The following is a 12,821-nucleotide window of genomic DNA, read 5'->3' as shown; positions in this document are numbered from 1 at the left end:
TCATTGTTAAAAAGAATTAATCATCAACTAATCATGTCTCTTTGACAGACCAATGCATATGATACCATTAGATCAAACCGCAAAGAAAATTCTGAAGTGTATATGCATGGAAATATGCAGTAAAAATTACAGATAGGCTACCATTTACATATTTCAAGCTGGGGAAATGAGAATTCTTTTACCCGTTTTCAACTTGCTAATCAGAAACTCCTGTGGATAAGCAATCTACAATCTTCATTCATCCGCATCGAAGTCATCATCATCGGTGTCATCATCTTTCTCGAAATCGGATTCATCAGCAGCCTCTTCTTCATCATTATCCGAGTCACTTATCACATACTTATTCTGTGTGCGGTTTACTCTCTGTGGTCTAGCTCTCGCTGCCACTTCAACAACTTCGTCTGTATCACCGGATGGCGAAGTAGAAACAGACAGCTCTCCCATTCCGGCAGTAGTAGCCTCAATTCCCTGGCCAACCACCCTGCCCAATAATGAACCACTCTTCTTGTTAAACGGAGACGCCCTCATTTTCCTGACTTTCTTTTCCGGGGATATTCCAGCATTTTCAGCCGGCTTCAGCATTTCTGTCAAAAGTTTCTGACCCACTCCTCTTTTCTTTGTGCCTGCATGGGGTTTGGCTGCCTTGGGATTTGCAGCCGTCGCCGCCGGCTTTCTCCCTCCTTTCTTTTTAGCTTGTGGTGCAGGTACTACTTCTACATCAGAGTCATCGTCTGCATCATCAAGGTCTACTTGATCATCCTCACTGTCGGACAACGGCTTCTTCTGAACCCTTTTGCTTGTTGGTTTCCTACCAGGTTTTTGGGGCACATCAGTTTCCATGGCTGTCAGAGTACAACAAACAGAATTTTGACTGTTAGAAAACCACAAATAAGTCTATTTAAATTTGAAATTCACAGAAACTTCCATTCAAACCCCGTTTCTGCCTCATAATATGCAACATTAAAATGCCATCAATAAACAACTATGTTTCACAAACTTGTCAGAGTTCTATCTTTTGACATTTAGTTTATGTTTCGAGAAAATACTTCTAAAACTCCGAAAATAGTCCTTAATAACATTTTCAAACTTTTACTTGTATTGTTCTACTGTTTCCGTTTCAGCAAATCCATTTTCATGCAATGTATATAAACAGCAAGGAAAAAGTAGCATACCATTGGATTGTTCAGGTGAGGAATCAAGTGTATAAGCTTTCAATCGATCTTTCAGTGATTCAACTTCATCATCTTCATCCACCAAAGTAAGAGTGGGTTTGTCTTGCTGAAAAAACAAATTACCAAATCATTACATATAAGGATAACAGGCTTGGTAGCTGAATAAAATAAATAGTCAAGTCAGTGGTAAATATACCTTCTTAGCAGGAGCCTTCTTTGCACCTGCCCTTCCCTTCGGTTTAACCACCTCAGCAACACTCTCTGATATTTCAAGTGGAAGAACATTAAGTAAGATGATGAAATCAACTATGTAAGAAAATAAAAAAGGAACTTTTTTTGCTAGCTGCTCACCTGTTTCTATTGTCGAACTGGATGCTTTTACTTCATTTTTGACTGTATTGTTGTTCTTCCTAGGATTTTTTGGTCCTTGTCGAGAAACTTTGAAACCACCTTGACCATTTATTTTATCATTTGCAGACTTCTGTCTTTCCGCTGCGTCCTCAGCTTCCAATTTCTGAATTAATGCAAAAACATCAGATAAGAATATACAGGTTGGAGTGACAATCAAAATTAAGTAAATAAGAATAATAAACGTCCAATAGAACTTCATACATCAAGTTGCATCTCAAAAGCTTCAAGATCTTTGAACCATAAATCCTTTGGAGCTATCCTTCTTAAGGTTTCAAGTTCCTCATTGATGCTATCTTTCTCAGAGCATAATTTCTCAACCCTCTCAAGCGTCAATGATACAATAGACATAGACAGCAAATACTCGTAATCATCAGCTTGTACATTAGACTTGGCAGTCACGGACTCCTCTGCATCTTCCTCCTCTCCACTTTCAGATGCTAATGTATCATCAGTTGCCCCAGAAACCACAGCTTCAATAGGTATGTTCTTAGGAAAAGGAGTGAACCCTTTCTGCCGTAGCTCCATTAGCAAATCAGCCTTCTTCCTGTTGTTCACCACAATTTCTCCTGAAACAACCCCAAGAATAAACCTCACCTTATTTTCTAACACCAGCAACTCCTTTTCGAGACTAAGAAGTTTAAGGTTCTGCATCCATGAAAAAATAAATAAGGATACACTATATCACAACTTGGATAGAATCAGTCAGAAAGGAGTGAGTAGATAAAGTCAGATAAATTATATGAATATGACCTAAAAAACTCACCTTCCGTTTCTCATACAATTCCAACCTCAAGTGGAAAAACTCTTCAAGGACTGCAGACAGAAATACACAAACAAAAGTAAGTCATATTATATTATAATGTACTTAAAGACACAACATACTAATCAAAAATATGAATTATACTTTCTTCGGGGCTGTCATATTTCTTTATCGTCCCTTTAGGATTGAAGAGATGCATGTTAGACGTGCTAATAGTGGTCGCCAGTTTGAATTTTTTCAGCAGACCTTCTTTCTTGACCTCACTCATTTTCTCTTCGGACAACAGAACCTCAAAGCATACAGAAACATCATCGCCATACTTCCTGAAATCCTGCAACCAGAATGTTATTTTATTAGTAATGTAAAATCATAACTGACAAAACAACTTTTACTGAAGACACTTACCTTGATAAAGGAATCCTTGATTAGATTTCCCTTTTCATCTCTTCCATTTTCTACAACAGAATTCAAAAAATCCTTGTAATCTTCAGTCCACCTCCGAACTGGTAATTCTGTGATCCTCAGAGTAGTTTCATTCACTTCCTCAATTATTCCATTAACAGCATAGCTCGCCCCACTTTCTTTCGATGCAACTCTTTCAATCGTTCCCTTGAAACCCCTATACCAAGGATGCATAGGTTCCATTCTTTCATCATTCAACAAACGTCTTATATTTCCAACAATATCTCTTGGATTGAAATTGGGGATAGAAGTACTCCACCCAGTGCCAATTCCTTCACAGCCATTCACAAGAACCAGTGGTATGATTGGAGCATACCTGAATAGCAAAATTTTTTCAGGTCAAACTTTCACACACGCACATCCTAAATTCATATGAAATTAATTAAAAAGGAAAAGTTACCAAGTAGGTTCAATCGAAAGGCCATCTTCTTGTAAGTAGTCAAGAAGACTGTCATCGTCTTTTGAGAACAGGAACCTTGTAATTGGAGATAGACATGTAAAGATGTACCTTGGGCTTGCATGATCTTTGCCTCCCTGTGAAAGAGCAAGTTCAACTTCAAGAAATCATCATTATGTTCCAAACAATTAATTTTGAACAAGTATATATATGGTTTATCTTACATTGCAACGAGTGCCAAATTGACCTCTTGGTGCAAGAAGATTAACATTGTTGCTGCCAACATAGTTCTGTGCCATGGAAACGATTGTTGATTGAAGACTTGCCTCCCCATGGTGGTAAGCCGAGTGCTCAGACACATAACCTTGTAATTGGACAACTTTAAGTTCTTTGACCAAATTCCTCTTAAAACAACAAAAAAGTATCTTCCTTTGAGCTGGCTTTAGTCCATCAACCATGGAAGGTATTGATCTTTGCAGATCAGCCACAGAAAACAAGATAAGCTCCTTGTTGATGAAATCACTATATTTGATGAGTTTGTTCGTCTGGTCAAGATGAGTGCCAGGCTGCAAAAATTGAAGATTATAACTAGATCCTGTCAAACTGATTTAAAGATTTCTGAATGACTACTTGAGGGAAAAAAAATTAAAAAAAAAATACAATTGCACTTGAATATTCTCACCTGAAATTGCCGAAGCCAGTTTTTCCTTGCCTCGATCTTCTTCTTACTGAAGGCCAGCTCTATGCAATTACCATCTTCTTCATCCTCCCAAAAAAAATCTTTCTGATGAGTTTCAATATCTCTAAAGTATTGCATTCCTTCTTTTTTTTCATTTGTTCCTAACCCCTGACAAATCAGAAACTCCATCAGTAAAGTACAAACAAACAATGAACACAACTACTTTGAAGCAGAGGACATATAAAAGCACTAATTTCATTCTTCTTAAAAAATCCAAACCTTATAGTACTTAATAGTCCAACCCTTTGCACTCCCAATCAGACTTTCCTTCCATGATTTATACTCTGGCATGGTATAAAAGGATAAAACAGTTCCATTGCGATGAGAGGCCTGCACAAAATGGAAAACCATAATTGGGAATCTTTCACAAAATTTACCATCACAATAGAAATGGCAAGTGAACTTAGCCAACCTTCACAATAGGAGTGATGAATTCAACCAGGAATGATGGAATTCTCAGCAAAGATGGCCAGAAATAATAAATAAAATTGATCAACAAGCCCTTGATGTGGGAACCATCATGATCCTGCATAGATTGGACTCTTGTAAGAAAATTTTGGCTTAAATAATGCTCATACCACGGGCAATAAAAACCAAGTGAACAGAAGAGATAACCTGATCTGTCATTATCATAAGATGTCCATATCTCAAAGAGTTGGTATTATCGTACTTCTTACTTTGCTGTAACCCAAGGATCTTCTTTATGCTTTCAATTTCCTTATTCTCGTTCAGCTGTTTAGGAGTGGCTTCCCTTACGTTTAGCAATTTACCTCTCAATGGAAACACTCCATATAAGTCCCGAACATCTTGAGACAATGCACCTAAACCAGAAATCTGCAAATACGAGAAAGACATTACTAAAAAAAAAGTTCACCTCGGGACATATGACTTAACTGTAGGTAACTTACTGCAAGAGTCTTTGCTGAATCTCCTTCAGTCAATATCAAGGTACATTTATGAGAGTTCTTTGTTCCGGCCTCATTGGCATCCTCCAGTTTTGGAATATTAACCCTTCCTCTTTTGGTTCCGTCAGTTTTCTTCAATTCTTTCTCATTTTTGAACTTTGCCCATGATAGCAGGTTTTCCACAATATCAGACTTCGCTACTGCAATGTTATTTCAATAAAGACATGAACATTAAAAGTGTTTGTGGATAATTTCTATCTTAGATAATATCAGATAAATTATTCAGCTGACCTTTCTTCAGGAAGTCATCTGGAAGTTCACATTTAGAACCGAAATTGCTTTGACGAAGAGTGAGAGTCTCTTTAGTTTGAGAGTCAAAAGCAGGGTTATCAATGAGAGCATTGACAAAAACCCACAAATAGTTCTTCACATTGTGAGCTTTGATATTGGCAGTCTTGTTCTTCTTATTAACAAATCCCACCAAATAGTTAGTGATCTGATTAGTAACATAATCGACATGAGTCCCACCCTTGATTGTCGCAATAGAGTTGACAAAGCTGACCTGTAATGAAGACCATAACATGATCATACAAGAAAAGCAAATGGCTCAGTGCCTAAAATATACAATTCGAACAGTACACTAATTACCTGTTGGAACTGACCCTCAGTAGTACTCACGCATATTTCCCATCTATCACCTACTTTCAGGTAGAAGCTGGTAACAAACAATGTAATACAAGGTCAGTGCAAAACTGTAGAACAAATAAGAGCTCCAGTTGTGTAAACAAAGTAAACATAAAAGAAAAACCTTTTAGGGATGTCTGCTTCAGATTCTGAGACAGTACCCAGGTATAACTTAACATAATCCTGAAACGATTTAATAGGAACACGCTTCCCATTGAGCTCAACCTTCACATTATGTCCAAGACAGCCAGCCATATCAATAACACGCTTCTTCATCAATGCGACAACATCTTCTTCAAGCATCTCCATATTGAATTTTGCTAGATCAGGCTTAAAGGAAATCTTCGTCCAATTTTCACCCTGCTTACACTTCGTTATGCTTGGAGAAGATTTCTTCCCCATGTTATTGGAGAAAACCTGCAAAACACCATACCAATGTAATACGATTAAACAAATGCCATGAACTGTGAAATAGTTTACTATCTAAGAAATAGTGGGACAATTTAAACTCAAAACTCAAAGTTAGTGGCACAATGTAAACTTCCTGAAGAAGTAAAGCTTCTGATCACATAAACAGCAAGAAGAAATTTATACCCACAGCAGCAATAACAAAACCAACTGGCTAAATATAAGCTATTCATAAACCAGAACAATCTCAGGAGTTAATTCCGGAGCCGAATCATACTATTTAATAAAACCTTCAAACCAAAAAATCAGCATAACCAAAAATATATAAATGACTAAACCAAGCTTAAGGATCCAAACTAAACTCTAGTAGTCAAAAATCAACAGTAAACCGCACAATGAATAACAAAATCTGCCAAATTAAACCCTAATTTACAACTACTAAATCATACTATTTCATAGAACCTTAAAGCTTAAAAATCAGCATAACCAAAACATTTAAATGACTATAAAAAGCTTAATGATCCAAAACTAAACCCTAATACGCAAAAAATCAACAATAAAAAGCACAATAAATGACAAAAGTAAACCAAACTAAACCCTAACTTAAATTACCTGTTTATACTTCTTCAGCCTCTTACCATCGGCCGTCTCAATGACAAACTCCGTCGAAAAAATGTTCGCCAATTTCGCTCCATAGCCATTTCTCCCGCCGGTAGTTTTCTTCTCACTGTCATCGTAGTTACTACTAGTCAACAGATGTCCAAAAATCAACTCCGGCACATAAACGCCCTCCTCCTTATGAATCTCCACCGGCACTCCGTCGCCGTTATTATAAACACTGATCATGTTATTCTCCACGTCAATCGTCACTCTCAGCGCGTCCATTTTCGGATCCCTCTGTTTATTATCGGCCGCGTTGACAAGTATTTCGTCGAAGATTTTATAAAGGCCGGGGACGTACGTGACGCTCCGGTTCACCATCGTGTCGTTCTCGTAGACCCATAGCGTCTGCACGTGCTTCTCAATCGAGCCAATGTAGGTGTCAGGACGGAGGAGGATGTGCTCCAGCTGGCTTTTTTTCTGGTAGGTTTCTTCGATCGTTTTCTTGTTGGCGTTGTTGCTTGTTGTTAGCGGCGCCGCCGTGGTCGGTGGTTCCATTTCGGTTGGTTTCTAGAGAGAGAAAGTTAGGGTTTGGTGAATGTTAGAGAGAGAAAGTTAGGGAGACACAGAGATGGTGTCTGGTGAAGTGAGTAAGCGAGCGTCTGAGTGGGGAGATGAGGGTATATAGATGAATAAATTGTTGCCAAACAGGGTGGTAAGATGGTGTAAAACGGTCAGAAGTTTGAATTTGAAATTTGAATTTTTTTTGGGGAGGGGGAAAGGGAGAGTTTTGAAATTGGACGGTAGAGATATTGTGCGTTCGGAGATTGGATGGATAGGATTTGATTTGGTTTCTGTAGAAGTCACGTGGGCGTGTGCGTGTTTATTTAGAAATGAAAAAAAGAAAGAAAAAGTTGTCAATACAAAGGCTTTTAAAATTTATTACATTTTTTTCTCTAAAAACAAATGCTCTATATTTCATTTTTGAACTTATTTTTCTTTTAAATTTATAAATCAATTTTTTAAAATCCATATTACATAAGTAATTTATAGATTTTTTAAATGAACTGACATAAAATTAAAAATTCAAAAATTTATTTAAGTTTCAACAAAAAAACACCGTGAAATATTTTAAAAAATAAAAAAGAAATAATAAATAACTCATTATTCTTGAATTGTATGATTCTAATTTTTCATAAATAAATATTATTTATTTTAATTATAAATGTATGATTGAGGACTTTATAGAGGAAGTCCTTTTTAGCTTAAATTTCTCGGATAAGCTGATTTTTCTGATAATTAATTGCATTAGAATCCCTACAATTCAGTGGAATGGTAGAAATGGTGAGAAGTTTAGGTCTGGCAAAGGGCTCAGACAAGAAGACTTCATTTCTCCCCTGAGTACTTATCTAGATCTCATAAAAAAATTAATAGTTATTTAAGTACTATCATGGGTGTAAGGAGTTAGGTATTAACAACTTTATGTTTGCTGATGACCTTATGCTCTTCTGTAATGTTCATTTGAATTCTATTAAGTTCATGATTAACAAGTTGAATGAGTTTAAAAACACCTCTGGTCTTCATCTTAATACTGCTAAAAGTCAAGTCTTCGTTTGGCCTATTGTCTCTTGGTATAAAGTGGTATGGAGCAAAGGTTCTATCCCTAGATATAATTTCATTTTATGGCTTACCATGAAAGGAATAAGAACTAAAGATAAGTTAAAGAAGTGGGGGGTTACTGAAAATGATGATTGTTTGTTATGTTCTAATGGTTCTAAATCCATAGACCATTGTTTTTTCAATTGTGATTTCGCTAGCAGAATTTGGAAGAAGATTCTGGAAGTCTATGCTTGTACCAGTAACATCAGAAGATGGAGAAGACTTATCATCTGGTATTGTAGAAGGGCAACTGGTAAAAGTAATGTGTCCATAATCAAAAGATTAACTTTGACTACTGCTGTTTATCAAATCTAGACTACAAGGAATAGGAAAGTCTTCAGTAATGAAGATCAACCTGTTGAGGTAGTTATTGTCACGACTCATTTTCATGAATCGCGACCGGCGCTAGGGTATGGGTATGGTTGTACCAAAACCCGTAGCAAGCCTTGCGAATAACCAACAAATACATAAGTCTGCAAGAAACCAATGCTCGGGGGCAACCGAGACTTCAGCCTAGTTCTAGCAGTTCATAATTTACAACATTTATTATAAAGTGCTCAGCCAACTCTGAGTCTTAAACATGGCAGAAGTATATATTAACCCAAGTTAATAAAAGAATGCCAAAATAGCAATAATTCAGAGAATAAATTTATAACTAGTATTCGACATAAGACTTCTATTTACTACTGCGGTCTAAGAATAAAATAAGTTTAATAACATTATTAAATATAGTAAAACCTCCGAGGAAATAAAGAATCGGAGAGCAGCTGACTCGCTCATATCATAACCCTGGAAAATTTGGGAAAACAACGGGGTCAGATATACTGAGATGAGTTCATACCACTATTTACATTTATCAAGTGGAAAACCATTGAAACCCTTTTAAAACATTTAATATGAACATTACGTATAATAGTTGGAACCCTAATCCATAATACTAATATAACCATAATCCATTAGGCATGGTCCCGAGAGCTGAGCTACACCGAGTTACCACCGACCACTCTTAATTCATAACTAGAGTCCCGAGAGCTGAGCTACACCGAGTTACTCTACTGGGTCCCGAGAGCTAGGCTACCACCGAGTTACCCCCACATATCACATACCTTATCTAGATCAATACCGGTGCGCACACAGTCCTAATGATGCCCATTAGGTAGCATGTTCCAACTAAAAGCCATAATGGAAAAACAGTTCGAAATATACATACAGTATATATTTATATATTAAAATAACAATTTACTTAATAAAGCGGTAAATAGTAAGTACAAACTCACTGCTTGCAAATCCACGTGAAAACTTGACAAGCAACTAAACCTGATTCGACTCCGAAGCACGAGCAGTCGACGGGTCTAAGAAAATATATATAATAATTAATATCATCCCCTAACTCTAGAGAGTACTAGACACCACATACGACTAGCACATAAATCAATCAAGCCAACGTATAAACCATCATAACGCCATTATACATATATAGTCAAAATGCCAAAGCGTAAACCAACGTGGAATAATCATACTTACTCGGACTGTCACCAAAGTCATACAATCAGTTAAGTCAAATTGAGTTCCCACTTTGAAAACATGATCCGAAAATCCATTTCAGATAACTTAGTTAAATCCATAAACCAAGTTTAAAACCAACATGGTGAGTCAGCCAAGCTACAACAATTGCAAGGCATCTTCTCACAAATCGGGAGACCCAAGTCTAACCCGAACCAAAATCCAACCAGAGTAAAACCAGAGTTTAATATTTAGGTCATCTTTTGATAAACTATGAAATCCATTTTGAAAACAAGGAACTCAATAAGAACTCAATAACCAAAATATCATAACGCTCATAAGGTTCTCGACAAAAGTCCTCAATGGGCAAACATGTTCAAACGGCCAACATAAAATATACAATCACCTTAGCATGCCCTCTAACATTAAACATGCCCAATCAAGATTTATAATAATTTATACATCATACTAACATGTTAACAACAATCCAACATTAATCAATAATGTTAAACAACCCAACTAACTTATTTAAACAATCAAAACATTACATGGCAACAAATTCAACATTTAGCCAAAATCGGCAAAACAAGCCAACCTCAAAACAACCATGCCATGACACTTTAATGAATCCAATTCATCTCAAAAGCTTAAACCAATTACATTTTCAGTTTCAAAACCTCTAACCAAAACATATCAATTAATCATGATTATCAAGCCAAATAACAAACAATTTGATATGCTCAAACCAAACTAATCCAACTCTGTCAATTTGATTTTTAATCACCAAACACAGGTTAATTCAATTATTTACAGCCCTATAACAAAATCAAACTAAAACAATTTATAGCAATCTAATTCTTTAAACAAAAACATCATGGTAATGAAATTATGGACAGCCCTAACATTCCCCTTTTAAGAAATCCATACAACGCATGAACGAACCGAATTCTAAACGACTACAACAAATGCCCAACAAGTATTGACAATGAATTTGATACAATAATAAGAAAACCAAATCAAAACAGCCCATATAATTACATGCCACAAAACTAACATTTAAAATTGAAATCTAACAACCATCACACCAACGATTCGAATTAAAAGGGTAAAGGAAGGATTAATTACCTTAGCAATCCAAAAGAGCAAGGAAAACTCAGAAAAATAGTGGAATAATGGCTACAACAATGAAAAACCGAAGGACCAATGAATACCCAAACAATTCGATTACATAAACTATGAATTGAATGATGGAAAGGATGTTAGAACACTTACCAAGTGTCTTGAGGCACCAAAATGTGATTGGGAATTGTCTATAAATGTTTAGAAATCAGTTTAGGGTTTGTGGGAACGAGTGGGGGCTGATTTGGTCGAGAAACGAAGTTTTTATAAGCAAACCCGTAATGAACCGGTTCTACGGCCGGTTCTGTCCAGCGGAACCGGTTATTGAACCGGTTGACTCACTGCCAATGCAGAAGTCAGAGTGGACCGGACCTACGGCCGGTTCAACCCAGCAGGTCCGGTTATAGGTCCGGTTGACCCGAAAAGAGGTCAAAACGACGATCTGAACGGTCGAATGAAAGATAATCCTCTTAGGTACAACATATCCAAAGGGCAGCCCGATCCGACGGTTAAATTAGGAGATATGGACGTTTTACTAGAGCATAGCAGATTTTGAAAACATGCAAACATTGTTTCGATAACAATCCGGAAATAAATCAATTCAACATCAAATACTTAAAGGTTCAAGGGGTACACATAAGTCATTCAACATGACACAACCAAGGTACCACATATGCTAATTCGCACATAAATCAATCCGAAAACAAGTCGGAAGCACAATGAGAACAAGTCGAAGTTAAAACACAACCAAAGTCCATCACAAACAAAACTTTAAACGGACAACCAACCACCAAAACAAGTTATAAAAAATACGGATTATTACAGTTATGAGGAAGATCAGGTCCGTGCTTATAGACAAAACTGAAGCACTGAAAGTTAACCCAAAACTGCAAAGTATGTTGAATGCCATTCATGGAATGTAGTTTGATATAGCTGCTGATTCTTTTGTTTGTTTGTTTCTGCTCTAGCTGTGTTTTTGTTGCTCGAGTTTGTTGTTTGCTAGTTCTTATTTTTAATAGACTGCTTTTTTCTTGGTTGTAAAGGCCTTGGCCTTTTTGTTTTAAGACTTTTCCTAGTTGTAGTCTTCTCATTAATATAAGCTTTTTTGGTTTTTCACACAAAAATATAGGATCAATTGTTTTGTTTCAATATTGAACTAATAAAATAGTCGGAAAAAAAAATTCTTTTTTCTACTTTACTCCGAGAATGTTACTTTTGTAAGTATAAATCAAAAAAAATTACAAGTATCAGCAATGTTTTAATGTCGAGCAAACCAGAGAAAGAGGGCTAATAATCAACTGTGACACTCCAACTTAGGGTACCCTTACACTAAACCCCATAAGTTAAAAAAACTAACACTAAATCCCCTACGTTTTACTAATTGATCAAGTAATTCCCATATGGACCAAAATACCCCCGATGTCGTCATTTTATGGTGAATTGCCAGTTTTGTTTTAAAATATAAATTGGCGATGCCATATACACATCATTAAAAAATCCAAAATACCTAAAATGCCCCAAATTTTATTAAAAAAATCAATCTAACCCAACAAAACTAACCCTTATCAAACCTAACCATTCAACCCAACCGCCACCCACTGAGTTCCGGCCGCCTCTACCACTACCGCCGACCGCCTCCACCCTCCGCATCGCCAGAATTATTTTTCGGCCTGCTCTTCCCATGAGAAAAATAGATCCAAATCTGGGTCGGTTCTTCCCATGGAAAGAACAGACGGCGGTTGTTCTTCCCAGGGAAGAACAGGATCCTATGGGAAGAACAGACCCAAATTTGGGTCTGTTTTTCCCATGGGAGGACCATGCCTAAAAATAATTCCGGTGACGGGGTGGGTAGAGGCGGCGGTGAGTGCAGCCAACGGTGGGTGGAGGCGGCCGAAAATTAGTGGGTGGCGGTAGGTTTGTATGGTTAGGTTTGATAAGGGTTAGTTTGGTTGGGTTGGGTTGATTTTTTAATTAAATTTGGGGTATTTTAGGTATTTTGGAT

General features: G+C 36.8%; 1 protein-coding gene across 1 annotated transcript; it reads right to left on the bottom strand.

Annotated features, from left to right (window-relative positions):
- On the bottom strand, positions 1 to 7,251 carry LOC126660230 (DNA topoisomerase 2). Its single transcript, XM_050353602.2, has 19 exons — positions 6,551 to 7,251; positions 5,655 to 5,947; positions 5,495 to 5,561; positions 5,138 to 5,408; positions 4,850 to 5,046; positions 4,557 to 4,775; positions 4,354 to 4,467; positions 4,161 to 4,271; positions 3,885 to 4,049; positions 3,427 to 3,768; positions 3,206 to 3,339; positions 2,749 to 3,121; positions 2,488 to 2,674; positions 2,347 to 2,396; positions 1,785 to 2,228; positions 1,524 to 1,686; positions 1,369 to 1,433; positions 1,173 to 1,278; positions 1 to 842 (listed from the first exon to the last, which is right to left on the bottom strand). Exons 1-19 carry the CDS (start codon positions 7,094 to 7,096, stop codon positions 235 to 237), a joined length of 4,455 nt encoding a protein of 1,484 aa, XP_050209559.1. The 5' UTR covers positions 7,097 to 7,251; the 3' UTR covers positions 1 to 234.
- Positions 7,252 to 12,821: the final 5,570 nt, after the last annotated feature.

The sequence above is a fragment of the Mercurialis annua genome, linkage group LG8, assembly GCF_937616625.2.
Source record: "Mercurialis annua linkage group LG8, ddMerAnnu1.2, whole genome shotgun sequence".
Classification (NCBI taxonomy): Eukaryota; Viridiplantae; Streptophyta; class Magnoliopsida; order Malpighiales; family Euphorbiaceae; genus Mercurialis; species Mercurialis annua.
This window is presented reverse-complemented; position numbering and strand designations above follow the sequence as displayed.